The 18,417-nt window shown below is 40.5% G+C and overlaps 1 protein-coding gene and 4 non-coding genes across 5 annotated transcripts; all 5 read right to left on the bottom strand.

Annotated features, from left to right (window-relative positions):
- Positions 1 to 11,621: 11,621 nt before the first annotated feature.
- On the bottom strand, positions 11,622 to 11,695 carry trnan-guu (transfer RNA asparagine (anticodon GUU)). Its single transcript has one exon. It is a non-coding gene; the product is annotated as a tRNA-Asn (tRNA).
- Positions 11,696 to 11,957: 262 nt separating this feature from the next.
- trnan-auu (transfer RNA asparagine (anticodon AUU)) lies at positions 11,958 to 12,031 on the bottom strand. The gene has a single exon. It is a non-coding gene; the product is annotated as a tRNA-Asn (tRNA).
- A 256-nt stretch (positions 12,032 to 12,287) lies between these two features.
- On the bottom strand, positions 12,288 to 12,361 carry trnan-guu (transfer RNA asparagine (anticodon GUU)). The gene has a single exon. It is a non-coding gene; the product is annotated as a tRNA-Asn (tRNA).
- Positions 12,362 to 12,617: 256 nt separating this feature from the next.
- trnan-guu (transfer RNA asparagine (anticodon GUU)) lies at positions 12,618 to 12,691 on the bottom strand. Its single transcript has one exon. It is a non-coding gene; the product is annotated as a tRNA-Asn (tRNA).
- Positions 12,692 to 14,062: 1,371 nt separating this feature from the next.
- Positions 14,063 to 18,357, bottom strand: LOC107838241 (uncharacterized; the record flags this gene model as incomplete). The annotated part of the gene is made up of 9 exons (XM_016680018.1): positions 14,063 to 14,639; positions 14,741 to 14,845; positions 14,929 to 15,338; positions 15,457 to 15,666; positions 15,785 to 15,920; positions 16,021 to 16,224; positions 17,131 to 17,458; positions 17,560 to 17,737; positions 18,186 to 18,357. Coding segments are annotated over 9 exons (2,115 nt in total), but the record flags the coding sequence as incomplete, so codon positions are not given.
- Positions 18,358 to 18,417: the final 60 nt, after the last annotated feature.

The following is an 18,417-nucleotide window of genomic DNA, read 5'->3' as shown; positions in this document are numbered from 1 at the left end:
CCTGGTTAATGTCAAGTTGTCATAACAAAGACATTTAGGATAATGTCAACTTTGTATTAAAAGTGTCATTATTTACTGAATGACGCTTTATGACAACAGTCATAAATATTCATGAAGGCTTATTCATGTTTATGACAGTGTCATGACAGTCTTATTCACCCCCCTTCAAATAAAGTGTTACCCCCACAGGATCTTAGCTCGGTCATTCTCCACCACCTTTGGATGTGTTCCCCACTTTGAACTCGGGGCTTCCAGTCCATATTCTGCACAGATTTTTCTGTGCTTCCAGTCACATGGATGACATCAAGCTGTACGCCAAGAGCAAGTGAGACATCGACTCACTGATTCGCACCACCAGGATCTACAGTACTGACATAGGGATGTCATTCGGACTAGAGAAGTGTGGTCAGATGGTTACAAAGAGAGGGAAGGTCGTCCACACAGAAGGGGTCTCACTCCCAGAAGGAACAATAGCAGACATAGAGGACAGGTACAAGTACCTGGGAATACCACAAGCAAATGGCAACCCCCATGAGGTCACAAGGAAATGTATGTCCACTTGTGAATTTGAGGAAAGTTACAAATAAAATCTCTGAAAAATCTTCTTGTTAACTTTTCTGGCACTTAGCAAATATAAATACATGTGGTAATTCTAACTGACCAAAAACAAACAAATTGTTCTGAATTAACTTAAGACAGTGAGAAAAACTGTGCATGTGTCTTTTTAACCCTAACCCTGTCAAAAAGAGTGAGAAGTTCACTCTGAACTGAAAACATTTCGAAACCTGAAGCAGATCAGCTAAAGGAGCAGAAGACCACAACACATTCCACTTGTCAGCTAAGAACATGAAACTAAGACTACGATTGTTAGTTTCATTTAATGTGAACAACAAGAGATCAGACAACTGTTAATAACAACAGAATTTATTTTGAATAACAATCAGACATAGTTCCAATATATCGTCTGCAACTAATACACTTACAGAGATTTTGTAGCTGGAGCAAAATTTTTAACTATTAGTTAAAGTTGAGCTTTTACATAATCAAAAATAACTGGTAGCTCTGGGTACAATGACATTATATGATAAATAAAACTATACATGCATAATGTTATAAAAACATGTTTTTAGTTGGTTTGCAACTTAAAACAGAAGTTTGAAAAAACAATTGCAAGCAATATGAATGTATATGTGCACAACTGGTTGCTGTTTGTAAATTATGACGTGATCAGCTTTTATGTTAAATGATGAGGAAAGTGTTTGTAAGGGAAGGCATTTATTTGAGAAACAAAATGATCTAGTCTTTAGTTTCCAAAGACAACAACTTTGTTCAGTTTTTAATTTTCTCGGAACACGACCGTCACAGTCTTGCTCTCTCTGAAAACGTAACTTTTGTCTCATGTTCAACAGAAACCCACTTAAGGCTTTACGGAAACAGTCCAGTGATGTTCAGATGTTCCTTCTCCCCGCATTTAGACAGTTTTTACTTTGTTGTTTATTTAAATCAGTTCAACTTGACCTTTAGGCACCAATGCAAAAAGTTCCCCTTCTTGTCAAACGCTAAATTCGACTGGCTTCACAAACGTAATTTATTAGCAAGAGCTACCGAAAACAAGTTCAGATAAATTGATATCTGAATCTCCAAATGTATCAAAAGTATTTGTATTGTGTAGTTTTGGTTTGTACAAACTTAATACCAATAACAACAAAAAAACAAAAAATAAAATCTTTGGCCAGGACACAGTATTACCATTACTCTAACATTTAAACACAGACTTAAGAAATTTCAGGCAGTCCACATGACATTTTCCATCAAGCATGTAAGTAGAAGAAATCAAATTTACTGCCTGTTTATTTTAACCACGTAAAAAATAAACAGGCAGATGAACATTAAAACGTCATTATTAGTATTGCTATTATTTACGTTTATCATCATCTTGTAGCCGCATACAACACATTTAACTCCGTATCTCCTTCTGCTGTACGTCTTCTGCTGCCTTTTGTTTTGGGAAGGAAACTCACGGCTGCATAGTCCAGGGTGGAAGAGTCTGAGTTCTGCAGATAAAAGGACTTATTGTTAATTATTTCCAAACCTTTACATGTTTAAAGAGGGAATGCTTTGATTTGTTTTAGATGAGGTACCTCATGACGTTGAGCATTCTTTGCATCGGTTTGAGCTGAAAACACCCACAGCTGTTAATATGACCGCAACTCATGTTTATAATCGTCTCAGTTTTCAATTTGAATTAAAATATTTTGGGTACCTGAAAATAAGGTGCAGACTTTGACAACCAAACCCATGATGACCATTGCAAGAAAAATGATCACACCACCCAGGATCCAGTTCAGCAAACAGTCTGGTCCATGAAACTGGTCTAAGTGAATTTCAAAACATTTAATGTACAGAAAAATGTCACTGAAATCTGTATTTTGTATGACAACCATTGCGATTTGAATCATCGTATTCTTACCTTTAACCTGTAAATCTGTTGCAGTAAAGACTCCAGGGACTCCCCTGATTTTGTATCCACAGAAATATATCCCAGAGTCCTTCACATCCAGCTTTTTGATGTTCAGAAAGACGTTTGAGAAGTTTGATGTCATTGTAAATTTTTCTTGTTGGAATCCATCATACCATGAAACATTAGTTCCAAAACTCTGCATGGATGAGATGCAGCTGACGTTAGGCCCCTTAGTGAGTTTGAACCACCACACACGGGAGAAAACGCTGCTAAAGTTTGAGCACTGCAGTGTGACGTCTTCGCCAGCCTGAACCACCACGGTGTCGAACTGACAGACTGATGCTGAGATCCAACCTGAAACATTCACAACGTTCAAGTTGAAAAAACAAATTACTAATAACAATTAGTAGAAACACCTATCAAAAGCAAAAAAAAAAAAAACTGTTATGAGGATATTTGTTGTTGATATACTTACTGAAGGCCAAGAATAAAACCAGTGTCATGTTGCAGTTCGTCATGGTGAACACAGACCCGACCAGAGCGATGCTAGGAAATGAACTGTGCTCCAGTTTATAGTGATCTCACTATAAAGAGGCGGAGGGCTGTTTGATTTTTGTCAGCCTATTAAAGTTGAGAACGGGTTCACAGTTTCTCCTATAGATATTTAATCTTCCTCTTCCCATGAGACAAAAGTATAAACAATAAATCTAGAAGTGGACCAAATTTACAAGTCTCAAAATTCTAAAATGTTTTGCCAAATTTGAGTTTTGCTATTTAAGGGACCAGCAAACAGATGGGATTTGATTAGAAGATTATTGGTTTTATCCTTTTTTCCATTCATCCATCATCAACACCTGACTGTAGCGCAGGATCACCCCACTTTTTACAAATCCTTAAAAACTCTTTTATAAAAACTTTTAGCTGAACAAAATATACATTTTTACATTTACAAGTCATAATAGACATCTTTCTCTCCACCTTATACATGGTACACTAGTGTTCCATGAACACAACAAAGAGACAAGTGTGATCTTATAGTATAAGACACCAACACTTTCAATCAAGTTACAGCTGAAGCTTCAATTGATAACAAGCAATTCAATTAACTTAAGTCACTCTTACTAAAATCATTTAGTTTACTTGAAATAAAGAAGTAAACGAAGAAAGAATCTCTCTTTTAAGAGGGTTTTATGGCTCAGGCAGCCTTTATTTGATAGTATTTAGACAGGAAATTGGGTAACAAAGGAGGACGACATGCGGTAAAAGTCTTCAGGCTGGGAATTGAACCAACGATGACCAGGTTGAGGGTTAAAGGCTCCATATGTGGGTTGTGCTCAACCCCTGAACCACCACTCCATGCTGATTGGTTTAGGATCAGTTCCTGGTGAAGGATTCATGACGTCAATCATACGATATGGATCTGGCATTGAACTCAGTTGTTTCAAGTCAAAATGAAAAGTTCTTTAAGTTAAAAATGTGTAACGTTTAAGTTAATTCAACACAAAAAAGTAAGTCGTCTTTCACTAAAACAAATTCAATGAGATTAATGTAAAAAAGTCCATAACATGAACTCCAGCCCAAACACAGAGTGAACATATCACTTTTTTTTTTTGGAATATTGATTTAAGGACCACAAAGTCAGTGTTTGGCCATCACAGAAGCCTGATCTCAGTTATGACAGTAAACTGAATGGGTCAAGTTTCTGAGGAGGGTTTGTGAAAAGGTTGCAAAAAGATATCCAAGATATTTCTGTCAAGTTATGTAAGGGAGCAACAGCAGCTTGGGCAACACCAAATATCAAACCATATCAATCAAACTGAGACATGATGAAAGTACAGGCTACCGTTTCAACACCGATGTTGAAAAACAGATTCAATCTTCACCGATTTCCTCAAAAATGAGACTTCATAACTAAGTACACTTGATTGTTCATTTTCAAAAGATGTTCCATTTTTTACTCCTAATGTCATGTTTGGTTCCAGTTTTTGAACCCATATGCACGAACACAATCAGGAGACACGTCTTTCAAAACAATGAGGTTTATTGAACAGGAGATAAGGGAAAGGAACAAAACACGGGGCAGGAGTGGGAATGGATCCACCAGATCAGCCACTGTTATGAGAGGATAATCAGAGGTCGGATAATTCAGGAGAAACAGCGTTGTAATTGTGGAGGCTTACTTGGAGCAGCGGTAAGTTGTTCTTAGGAGCAGAGCGGAATCCAAAGGGCAATGTGGTTAATGGGGAACCGTTGGAGGGCGGACAGGTAAGCTGGCTGTGTGGAGTGCAAGTTGGCGGCTGACAGTGGTCCGGGGGGCATGAAGTTTGGTGAGCTCTGGGCACAAGCAGGCATGTACTGCTGCGTCATGAAGGTAACCACAAGAGACAAACGGACCAGAAAGGGAGTGCTCGAGGAAGGCATCCAATTGGTAAAACCAATGGTGTCGTGAGGAACCACACAGTGATTAGGAAGAGACCAAACAAACTTCTTCCACGAGGAACTCCGGAGGACTTCAGGCAAACCTGACAGAAGGGAAACACACAAAAGCAATTACTCAAGGAGAAACTCTCAGAGGGCCTTTCTCTGGAACAATTTGTTACCATGGTAAACAAACACTCAGGCAAGGGAGTGTCAGCTCGCCGCTCCTTAAATATCCACAGCATCAGCCAGATATTCCGCTGCAGGTGTGTCTTCAGGTTCAACCACGCATTTCTGCGGCAATCATTTGCAAAAAGATGAAAGCAGATGTTTAAAAGAAAAAAAAGGCAGATGTCCAAGAATAGAGCCTTGCGGTTCACCCCAGGGCAGCACAGCACAGTGTGAGCTCAGACCACAGAAACTAGCATGAAAACATCTGTCTGTGATGTACGACCGAAACCAGCGAAGAGCCTCTGATACCCACCCACTGCTGAAGGCTTGAGACGAGGAAGTCATGATGGATGGTATCGATGGCTGCTGTCATTTCTACATTATAGTCAACATTGTTAACCAGTCTGCAAAATGTTCTTATATTTAATCTTGGTCACATTTTTTTCTGCTTAAATATTGATAAGATTTGTAACAAAAAAAAAGAGTGCAATATAGTGGCTAGGAAATGTATATTTTAGGCTAATTACAAATGCAGTGGCAGTGTGTCCTCCTTTGCTTCAGTTCTTCATAATCCTCTGTCAGAAATTGTTGCTCATTTGGTGCGATGTATGTCACACTCAGATATCCGTGAATCTGTGATCAAATTCAAGGTCTGTTGAAAAAAGCTGTGGAGCTGTATCTACCCAAATTACTTAACCCTGACTTGACCTCCTGAGTCTGGATTGACCTTTGAGAAACGGATAAAGCCAGGATGAACTTGTCACACAAGGTCAAACCTGGCTTTATTTCTTTTTCCTGGATTTCTGAATTCAGTTTATGTGAAACATCCCTCTGGTTAGTTGACATTCACCACTAAATCTTTCTAGAACCTTCTCCGGTACCCTTCTTGTTTCACTCTCACCTATTCCATGTCCTGTTCCCTTCATCACAGCCTCTGCTTTTCAGTTATTAAAAAATATATATTATCTTCACTTTACCTTTCTGTGTCTGAGCTTCCTGCATTTGGGTCCAACTATAAACCTAACCACGATGATATGGGTTTCCGCTTACATTATCAAACCACACCACAAAAAATCCATGTTGAAGCAGAACTATGGGGTGAAAATAGTTTCAAAATACCTGTGGGTGTATAAAAATATCTGTGCGTTTGTACACGAGTTACAAATCTAGTATTGCACATGGCGCACAGATATTTTTACACATGCGCAGGTATTTTGAGACTATTTTCACTCCATAGATTTCATGTTTACTTTATTTGTGTTTATGCTCAGCTATAATTGAATATCAAAAGAACATTAAAGTATCAATAGGGACTGCAGCTATTTTACAACAGTAGAAGTTTCAGTTGACCTTTGCCCTTTTGCACTTGCTCTAAGCTGAAAACAAGCTAATGTAAATTCATACTAAATGTAGTTATCAACTGCAGCAAAGACATGAACTGCATCCATGTTTTAACAGAACATCATCCAAAAGATCTTGAAACTTCATTGACTATTTTCATCCCTGCAGACCTCCGACTGTCAAACTGTTGTTATAATCAGTTAAAATGACTCATTAGCAGACAATGCTAAACAACTCAACCTTCCTGACACATTGACCACTGGATCATAAGATCAGGTTTGTAAAACATGGATTAATTAGAATGGGTGCCATAAAAAACAAACAAACAAACAAACCCCCACCGATACTTAAATATTTACAGATTACATTCTTTATAAATTGAAAGCAGTGCTGCTCTAATGCAGAGAGCTTGAAGCAGTCTCTGTGGTATTTTGTTTTTCTCATCTGCCGTCACCGCAGTGGAAACAAGCAGCAACGCGACTGAAGGACCTTTTGCCAGCATGTACCAGCGTTACTTTACCTCACATCTAAACATAGATTCAAAAAGCTTTATTTGGTCTCCGTTACACGTTTCTTACAAGTTTGAAAAGTCAATAAACAGAAACTTTTTGTAACTGAAAAAACAACAATAAAATGAACTTCACAAAACATATATTTTGTTTTCCTATCAGTTGCTGTTTCTCTTGGTGCGTCTATCTTGTAGCAGCATAGAGAACACAAGAGTCCGCCTGTCGTTCTGCTGCTGGTCTTCTGTTGCTTTTTGCTTTTGGAGGGAAACTCAGTGCTGCGTAGTTCTGGGTGCAAGAGTCCAAATTCTGTAAAATAAAAGAACTGACAGTCACTAACTCAGAAACATACAGAACGGGTTAAATTGAGGAAACATGTAATTTGTTTCAAATTGATTACCTCACAGTGTTCTGTATTACTTCTGTGTGTTGGAGCTGAAAACAACCACAACTCTTTTTACTGTTGGTTTAATGTGAACATTTTTACACGAATAAACATCTCACTTTTCAGCTGGAATTAAAATATTTATACCTGGACACAAAGTCCTGATTTTGACAACCAAACTGATGATGACCATTGCAAGAAAAATGACTACACCACCTAGGATCCAGTTCATCAGGTTGTCTGGTTCTTCAATCTGATGTAAAAGACTGACTAGGAAACAAAAAAAACCCATCAGAATTGGAATGTAATCAGTATCTAGTATTTATTTAGTCACTTGAAATACGAGGGATCACAATCTTACCTTCGACATGCAAATATGTTGCGGCGAAGACTCCAGGGAAATCCTCAGCATAAAACCCACAGAAATATAATCCAGAGTCGTTCACCTCCACCTGCTTAATGTCCAGAAATATGTTTGTGACGTTGGATCTCATGACAAATCTGCCCTGTTGAAATTCATCACAAAATGAGGGAACAGCTTCTGAGGTGGACATAGATGAGATCCGGCTCACGTTGGGTCCATCGGCCAGCTTGAACCAGAAAATGTGGCCGGCAATCCGACTAAGGTTGGCGCATCGCAGAGTGACTTCTTCATGGGGTTGAACCGTCACGGTTTGAAACAGGCAGACTGACACAGCGACCCAACCTGAAACAAACAAATAATAAAAAGAAAAACCAGTATGCTTTTTCTTAAGCTCAAAACTATGAATGTGAAATGGTGGATTACAGTACAGTGAGTCGGCACTTGTACTGAGAAAAGACATGTAGGTGTACTTACTGAGGTTGCAGAGTAAAGCGAGCCTCAAGCTGAAGTTTCCCATTGTGAACACAGTGAGACCCTGAATGGACAGTGTTAGTGACTGAACTGTGCTCCAGCAGCAATGATTCCACTGTCAGGAGGTGGGGTGTTCTTTTAGTATCCGCTTAACATTCACAGTGAAAATGAATTTTATTTAAGTATTATTTTGAGGAGAAAAAAAAAGACAAAAGAAATAATTATTCTTTTTACTTTGTTCAACAGAGCAATTAAAAACCTAAAACTCCATCTTTTTTCAGTGTATTTTGAAGGAAAACAGTAAGGCCATCATTTATATCAACTTATACATCACAATATTTAAATACTGTGTGAACAGGAAAAACAAAAAAATGTCATCTGTATGAGGTTTTTCTGCCATGCAGTATCACGACTGGTGATTCTGACTCTGCTCATCCAGGTGGAACTTCACTCCGATGAAACAGTTCAGCAAGTCTACAAAACAGGATGCACAATGCTCTGACTTTTACTGATTATTGTATGACCAGGAACGATTGTAGATAGGTTATTGCATCAGTATCCATCAGGATTTCATAACAAAGACAAACATCTCCTGGACAACTTAAACCACCGACCAGTCAGGTGACAGCTAGGCGAGTGCCGCCTGGGGGGGAGCCAGCCTGGGGCATAGACTGCAGAATGGTGGCACAGTAAAAATGCTATTTTATCTCATTTCTCTGCACTTTCAGATCGTGATGAATGGTACGGCAGAATTTGAATAGTAAAACCTTTTTACTTACTCAAACAGAAACACGTGGATTTGTCTCTGCAGTCGATTCAAAACCTGGGACTTCCAGAACACAGACACTTGAACGCATCACAGCCTCACTATGCACCAAAGACGGTCTGCCTGTGGATGTGCTTTCAGTGTAAGAACTGCATTAAAGTAAATCTTTTCATGAACCTAAGAACCTGATGTGTATGCATACAATTGTTGAAACAATAGAAAAAACACAATCGACCACAGGCACTGCTTTCACTGAATCTACAACAACTAGATTAAAGCAGTGGGTGTTGCTATGAACGGAAAAATGAGTCAAGCCTCTGGTTTAATCCATGTAGCATTTCTCTAGTGCATCATCCAGACTTCACTGATGCCCCTCTTTACCCACTGACCTTTCAGTATTTGAGACCATATCTTTCCAGACACTGTATTATTTTCAGAGTCACTGGCTCTGTGTAAATCTAAAAAGCTTTTGAGCACTGTGCCATTATAATCACACCTCAGTACTAATGACAGCTGTTAAGTTTTATTTATATCTCTCTCCATGGATAAACCTTCAGGACAGGCTGTGTCGGCCGATCTGCTGGACACTGAGATACGTCTTGAAAAAAAAAAAGAGTGTCAGAAACTGTTTTAAGACTATGTAGAATGGTTTTTTATATATAACACATAGAATAAGATGGAATATACTGACTATTACAACCATGTGCAAAATAAAATGGTGTCATGTTGCAGTAATGCACTAGATTTCACCATCATGTTTATTTAGACTTTCTGAAATCATCATAAAACAAAGGCTGCACAGTGGTGCAGCTGGTAGAGCTGTTGCCTTGCAGCAAGAAGGTTCTGGGTTTGATTCCTGGCCCTGGTCTTTCTGCAGGGAGGTTGCATGTTCTCCCTGTGCATGTGTGGGTTTTCTCTGGTTTCCTCCCACAGTCCAAAAACATGACTGTCAGGTTAATTGGCCTCTTGAAATTGCCCCTAGGTGTGAGTGTGTGTGTGCATGGTTGTCTCTGTGTTGCCCTGTGACAGACTGGCAACCTGTCCAGGGTGTACCCTGCCTCTCGCCCGGAATGTTAGCTGGAGATAGACACCCGTCCTGACCCCACTAAGGGATGTGTAAAGAAAATGGATGGATGGATCATCAAACAAACAAAAAAAAAAGACTAAGTACCAAGTTGTGAGGATGCTGTGGGTTGTCATGTATGTTTGATCTCATCTGTCACTTCCACTGGAATTTCCACTACTACAATGGTTGATTTTCATGATCCAACAGATCACTACAGGAAGTGTCTGGTCACATAAAGAATGTGAAGCAAATCTATTAAAACTGCCTCATTTTAATCAATGGCATCAAATCTATTGACTGCATTTTTTTTTTTTTCCGGGGAAAAAATCGTCAATATTTTTCCATCTAGATCCTACAGTTCTAACTATAATGTTTAACTTTAGAGCTCTGATTCATTTTCATCCAGTCTGTACTATTTAACTCTTAACGGTATAAAGCTTAACTCTGTAACACCAGTGATGTTACATTTATCAACTTAAAGTCAACACTTGTAGACGACACATTGCAAAAATCTGTTAACTTGCCTTTTCTGCATTGAGTTCAAAATATGTGGTCTCTTGTGCTCTGAGGATGCTTTTTATTCTTACTGGTTGTTAAACAAGAAACTATGGATTTCCGCTAATAATTAAAGGAGACAAAGATATTCAAAGCATCACTTCGTGATGAGGTAAAAGCAGGAAAGTCTCATAAATGATTTACAATGTTTTACATGAGCAAAAACTACACTTAGCAATAGACAAAAAAAAACTATTCCGGTTAATGGTCTGGTCATCTCCACACCGTTTTGTAATTTAGGGTCTTCCAAGCAATATTCTCCAAAAGGTAAATACATTAAATACAAATTTTCTAGCAGCTAAGTTTTAAGAAATCGAGAAATACTATGTAGTGATAGGATTCTAAAGCATACATCTCAGGTGACGGTCAGCCTTCAAGGATTTGAGATGCTACTAAATGACTGGGGATAAGTGTATGTAAAAATTGTTTGACATATTTTCTGAAAGTTCAAGAAATTAGTCAGAAAAAACATTATGATGAGAAAATAAAAAAAATATTATTCCATAAGATCTACCAACAGCTGTCGTTCATCAAACAATGCTAAGGCGACACTATAGTCATGGAGCATGAATTGCAATAATTACTCATGCAACATCCCAACCTAACTTTTGAAATCCAAGGCGATGCATATGGCAAAGCTAAAACTTCAGGATCGAGATAAAGTGGATTTGATTCTGAATGGGCCGATGGAAGGAGATTCATTTCCTGTACAGAACATTAAAGAATGTTGAACAACCTATGCTCTAGTGACTTCAAACCACAGACATTGCCTTTTCTAGAATGAAGACATATACCCCAGGGTGGTCTTGAACCACCAACCTTTTGGTTTACAGCCAATCATGCTAACCTATTGCGCCACAGAGACTATGCACTGCTGAATATTGCTGTGCGAACAAGCGCCACGTCTTTGTCAAAAATCCTGGCTTTGCATCGCATTGTTACCATAGGTCAAAGGTCAAAATATCGAGCAAGCCATAAGTTCCCTTCGGTCAAGAATTTTTCCATGCCTCGATTATTGACTGAAGCAAGACTTTCCAAAAGCGGCAACCAAAAATTTTAGATGTTGTCCAACAACCACTGCTCGTCAATTTGTTGGCTATTCTAGAACAAAGACCCTCGTCCCTGGGTGGGATCGAACCACCAACCTTTCGGTTAACAGCCAAACGCGCTAACCTATTGTGCCACAGAGCCTATGCACTGCTGAATATTGCTGTGCCAACAAGTGCCACGTCTTTGTCAAAAATCCTGGCTTTGCATCGCATTGTTACCACAGGTCAAAGGTCAAAATATCGAGCAAGCCATAAGTTCCCTTCGGTCAAGAATTTTTCCATGCCTCGATTATTGACTGAAGCAAAACTTTCCAAAAGTAGCGGCCAAGAATTTTGGATATTGTCTGACAACCAGAGCTTCTCAACCTCAGATCATCTGTTGTTTTTCCTAGAATGAAGACGTACGTCTCTAGGTGGGCTCGAACCACCAACCTTTCGGTTAATACCTGAACGCGCTAACCGATTGCGCCACAGAAACCATGTACTGCTGAATATCGCTACGAGAACAAATGCCACGTCTCTCGTCAAAAATCCTGGCTTTGCATTGCATTGTTACCACAGGTCAAAACATCTAGCAATCCATAAGTTCCCTTCAGTCAAGGACTTTTTCATGCCTCGATTATTGACTGAATCAAGTCTTTCCAAAAGCAGTGGCCAAGAATTTTGGATATTGTCCAACCACCACTGCTCTTCAACCCCAGAATATTTGTTGGCTTTTCTAGAACAAATATGCACGTCCCTGGGTGGGCTCGAACCACCAACCTTTTGGTTAACAGCCGAACGCGCTAACCAATTGCGCCACAGAGACAATACACTGCTGAATATTGTTGTGTGAACACGCACCACCTCTGGCGCCACAAATATTTTCTTTGCATTGCATTGTTACCACAGGTCAAAATATCGAGCAATCCATAAGTTTCCTTCGGTCAAGGACTTTTTCATGCCTCAATTATTGACTGAAGCAAGACTTTCCAAAAGTGGAGGCCAAGTATTTTGGATATTTTCCAATATCCAGTCCTCCTCAAACTCAGAACATCCGTTGTTTTTCCTAGAATGAAGACGTACGTCTCTGGGTGGGCTCGAACCACCAACCTTTCGGTTAACAGCCGAACGCACTAACCGATTGCGCCACAGAGACGATGCACTGCTGAATATTTCTGTGCGAACAAGTGCCACGTCTTTGTCAAAAATCCTGGCTTTGCATCGCATTGTTACCATAGGTCAAAATATCTAGCAATCCATAAGTTCCCTTCGGTCAAGGACTTTTCCATGCCTCGATTATTGACTGAAGCAAAACTTTCCAAAAGCAGTGGCCAGGAATTTTGGATATTGTCCAACAACCAGTGCTTGTCAACCTCAGAATATTTGTTTGCTTTTCTAGAACAAAGCCCCACGTCCCTGGGTGGGCTTGAACCACCAATCTTTTGGTTAACAGCCAAATGCGCTACAGATTGTGCCAAAGCTGGGGAACAATAGTCTGCGGGGGGGGGGAAAGATGAAAGGGGAAGAGTGAGGCCGATCCCAGAGCGTGAGTTCGATCCTACCAGTCGCCATACTATGTTTTAGTGAAAAGATTTCCCACAATTAATGTTTAAGTGTTATGAAGTAACGGCTGTTTTTTATATCTTGAAAACATTTTAAATGCTTTTTTGTACCGATAGTGTAGTACTGTAAACTAAAACCCAACACTTTTTGTCATAAAAGGCTTTCTTTCTAAAACTTTGAATTGCTTAATTAATTTTGCTTTTTTATTCTGATATATTCAAATTAATGTGTTAAATTATACTGTATACTATATACTTGATACAGTATATTTTAATGTCCTTAATTATACCCAGTGCTTATTTTCATTTTTCACAGCAAAACAGTGACTGAAACTAAAATTGCAAGTGTCTTTCCTAAAGTACTTTGAGTGAAGTGAATATCTTTTTTCTAGTGTATGCTTAAATTACCAATAATTCAGAATTTGAAGCAGCTAATATTTACTCACAAAAGACCATAGACCTTATCGGTTTAAAAGAACCAAATATTTATTCAACAATTAAGACAGTGAATTAAACATTTTTAGTTAGTCCCAAAACATTGCAGCATTTGGATGCAACACATTTCCATTGAAGTCTCCCATTTCTTTTTCTTAAACCAAGAAATTTGTGATTTGCGGAAGGACTTAAATCCTTTTACTGTATGGTTTGCTGAATTACTGTGTACACAATGATAAGAATAAATATCTGTATCATTAACCCAAAACAAAATAAACACACTATGAACTAAATAAAACTTATATACAGTGAAGTTATTTAAAATAAAGAAAATGTTTATTTTTTCTTTTTAATTTGTTCCAGCCACTGCTCTTTAGTGAGACTTTCATTAGAGGGACAGTAAATTTGCCCTCTATATTGGCTGTGTCACTAGTAATTGCCACTAGCTGAGGCCTTTTGGGTGGGGCAGGGAGAAGCTGCCGCTGTCCTGATGGATTTGTCCCATCAGTGAATTGTAGCTTTCTTTTTAATTTTGACTGCCCCACAGTGTTGGATGGTAGCCTATATGTATGCAGTGGCCCTGAATGTGGTACGCCGTAATGCGGGCGTATATTTGCAGGCAGAAGCGGGTCAGCAGCTACAGAAAACCGGCTGGGAAGGTTTAGCCCTTGAAGTACCACAGCGGTCTCTTGCCTTTTGACCCTTCTGTTATGCCACTGAACCAGGGTGGTGTAGCTAACATCCACTAGCTGCAAATGTGTCTGCTCCATTCGCCAGAACGAGCTGCCTGATTTTCCTATAGTCTTGTAGGATCAAATCCCACCTGGAGACTGTGCCTGCTCCTCTTTTCTTTGGACTACGATGGATATTGCACAGCCGGACAAAGATGGTCTCCACCAAGCGGCAGCAGTCTGGCCATTGGGCAGATGGGGCTGGAGTGGTTAGAGCATGCCTCTTTACACTCTCAACCCCAGGAGTAAATTCTTGCCTCTTCTTGGGGGACCGAAACCTCCCAGTGTTCAATCTTTCTTGATGTCTTGCAGCAAATACCGTTCTCTGTTTATCAAAATCCAGCAGGTTCTGCCACAGAGCAACAATGCAGCTCACCTAAACAGGAAAATAAAACAATTTTACATTAGGACAACAATATGCAAGTGAGGTGAAAGGCGTGTGCATGTCTGCAGCAAGCAACAATGCATGTTACTGACCTCCTGGTTGGTCAGCACCAGTGAGGTTTTGCTCCTTAGCTCCACCAGATACTCAGCCAAGCTGTCAACTTTGTCCAGGCCTGGTACACCGGCCTCATCTAAACCCTGAGAAAACATAAATAATGTTGAAGTTATTTGAAGTTTTATTTAATTTTTCTTCAATTCTACAGCTTACTATGAATGCCCACCTCTGACATAGGCTCAGCAATGCCAGGCTGGGTGGAGGCAGCACACTGGGTGGAGGCAGCACGCTGGGTGGAGGCAGCACGCTGGGTGGAGGCAGCTGGCTGGATTTGGGCAGCAGACTGAGTGGAGGCAGCAGGCTGGTTGGAGGGAGCAGGCTGGGTGGAGGCAGCTGGCTGGGTGGAGGCAGCACGCTGGGTGGAGGATTCGAGCTGTGATGTAGCTGAGAAAAGGGTCTCATCGTCTAGCTCTGATACTAGAAAGTCCAAAGCTTCTTCGTCCACAAAGCCTTCATCTTCCTCTGCTACATTAGCCTCCACATCTTCCAGCAGAACATCTGTCTCCTCTGAGTCAAGCTGGGGTTTCAGTGGCTTTCCTGTTTGACTTAGAAGGTAGTCAACGCCCAGTAGCTCACCTATGGAAAATCACAAACATATTGATAGTAAAACAGTCCAAAACATATTACATATTATTGATTTTTTTATACTATAGTTTATCTTAAACTGTTTATCCTTCACATATTTCATTTGTACCTGTGTACTTTGAAGGGGGCATAAATTGTGGGACGTACTCTCGTCCCAGCACCTTCAAGCTGTTCTGATTTATGGACTGAGTCATGTCTCCAGCATATGTCAGAAGAGACGATGGTTTGTTGGTCACTGCTGCAGAACCCCTATCCTGATTCCATCTATTCAGGCCTTCCAGGAGGTAGAGCTGGAAATTCAGCAAGTTTGCACTGGTTCCTGTAAAAAAAGGAAAAAAACAACACATCATATTAATGTCTTTGAAACAATACTGGTTGATCCAGTTTTGCAAAAAATATACAGTAAAGTGTTGTAGTCATGTTAGAAAGTGACTTACCTGGAGTAAACCTGTTTAAATGACGATGAAATGACTCCAGGGATGTAGAGCCTTGTGAACAGCGATAACGTGTTAGTTTGATTCCGCTCTTGTTGACACTGCCAACCTCAGTGTACAACTGAATCCCTGCAACATCCTGAATAAAGCCTCCGCATAAAGTGCCAAATGTCCAGGCGAGTGTAAATATCTGGCCACTCTCCAAACCTGGCCTGCAGCTTGCTGAGGCCTTCACTAACACAGCAGCCACAGTCCACATACAGCACCTTTGGAGGTGCAGCCCCAGCCTGGCGGTACCGCTCCATCAGTCCTGCAGCCATTTTGTCCAGTCCTGGACCCTCCTGGACAGTCAGGACACTATTCAATATTTGGCCCAGCTCATTGCTGACTGACGACACCCACAGAGCCGTTCCTTTGCTGTGGCCAGCCAGCTTTTTGGTGATCTACAATAGAAAGTGTGGAATTAAATCTTGCCGTTTGTCATGTCTACAGAAACCACTGTCGGCTGTGTATTTCATAACATTTTCAATGTACTTAGAACAATAAACTTTTCACAAGTTTAATTGTTTGTGAAATAGAAAAAAAAGTTATCCCAGACATTTTTAAAATGATTAGTGTTTTAAATTTAGTAGTGTTAAACTTTTTTTCCAAGTAGGATATAATAATAAATATTGTCAAGTTTTTTGCTCTCTTTAAACCACCTCAGCTTCTGCCCAAACTTGAAAAAGTTTGCTTCCCTCTAAGAAATGCAGGAACCACTCATTTCAGCGTTATCTTTTATTCATCTTTTCTTTTTGTCTTTAGATTATTTCAATTGACAGTGTAAGACCACCATGACTTTGCAGAAATAGTCAGAGAGTCACAGAGCAGTTTGAAAACCTACAAACAAATGAAACAAAATCAATTACCGATCACAATGAACTAATGAACTAGTTTTCCAGGTAATGTTAATCTACTTTTAAGTGAACAGTGAATGAACAAACTACATTCCACACACATAAATCCCATTGCATCACCAAGGCTAATTTGGTATCTGAATGCAGATTAAATTATGTAAACTGTGCATAATGTCCCGTTCCTACCAGTGGTGTGGAAGCTTGAAGCTGAGGCTCTTTGTCTGCAGAGATCATTGTGAGCACAGGTGTGGCAAGTTACCTTATAGACTTCAGATGGGCCTGATTGAAAGGGAGGGGTGCGCTTGATTCTCTGTGATGTGTGTGCCGATTGAAAGGGAGGGGTGCGCTTGATTCTCTGTGATGTGTGTGCCAGTTGGATGGAGATAGTAAATGCACTCACAAATATACCATTTGCTGTTTTAACTTGACGATTATCATTACATGGTTACTAACCTTTTTGGTGGAGTCCAGCTTCAGAACTGTCCCCAAGGTGGAGGTGATGCTGGCTTTTATGTGTTCTATGCGTGACAGAATATCTCTGCCATACACTGACAACAACCAGCGATCAGTGGGGATGTCAGCTGGTTCTGGGGGCTCCTGGCACACCACTGGGAAAAGGCTGGGTCTATTTACAAAGTTAGCGCACTCCTCCAGATAGTGCCCCAACCTGTTCAGCCACTCCTCCCCGTGGTTTTCTTTCAGCTGCTTCAGCAGCCGTGCTGAACTGTTGCCCTGTGTCCTGTCTCTCATCAGCCTTATCACTCGTATGTCACAAGCATACCTGGAAGGCAGATTAACAAAGTATTTATTTAGCAGTTACATTTACATGTAATGTAATATCTTCATTCCTTCAGTTAGCATTTTACTAAATGTTTTACTCACTTTTGGGTGAGGATGAGCCGAAATTGTTTCTGGTGCGGCAAGTCCAGCTGGTCTCGGATGCTCTGGGATGTTGATAGATACGTGAGATTACACCCGCTGCACCTGAGTGTCTCCGTCACAAGGAGGTAATACCTATCAATATCCAGGACTTTCCGAGCCCTCTTGTGGATGCCAGCACCTGTAAGATGATTCCCACAAGTTTTGCAGAACACCCTGACCTTCCACTGATGGTAGGGCATCCATACGAGGAGCCGATGTGAAAAAAACCTCTCAGGTGTTGGCACCTGATGGTAAATGAGGGCCGGCACAGGAGGCTCATACCACAGCTTTAAATCTGGGCGCAGTTTGCCAGATTTAAAGAGGGTATTTGAGATCCATCTTTGATCCTGCACAGGGATGGTTTTCCTCATCTCACTCGGCAACCAGAAAGAAGCTGCATTATCACCTGCAGCTGGTTGTAACAGAGACGTTGAAGGCTGTTCCTAAAAACAACAGAACATAAATATGTTTGAAAACAGATATCTTAGAACTGCTTTACTTTAATGAATATACAATGCTGTACTCACAGATGCAACTGTCTTGCCGGAGTGTGTCTGGGAGGATGGAGCAACACTAGGGCTCCTCACAGAGGGTGGAGAAGGACTTGGGCTCCTCACGGAGGATGGAAAGGGACTTGGGCTCCTCACAGAGGATGGAGAGGGACTTGGGCTCCTCACGGAAGATGGAAAGGGACTTGGGCTCCTCACAGAGGATGGAGAGGGACTTGGGCTCCTCACGGAGGATGGAAAGGGACTTGGGCTCCTCACAGAGGATGGAGAGGGACTTGGGCTCCTCACAGAGGATGGAGAGGGACTTGGG

This window comes from Poecilia formosa, unplaced genomic scaffold (assembly GCF_000485575.1).
Source record: "Poecilia formosa unplaced genomic scaffold, Poecilia_formosa-5.1.2 Scaffold230, whole genome shotgun sequence".
In the NCBI taxonomy this organism is placed as follows: Eukaryota; Metazoa; Chordata; class Actinopteri; order Cyprinodontiformes; family Poeciliidae; genus Poecilia; species Poecilia formosa.
The sequence above is the reverse complement of the archived record's forward strand: the minus strand, read 5'-3'. Positions and strand labels throughout refer to the sequence as shown.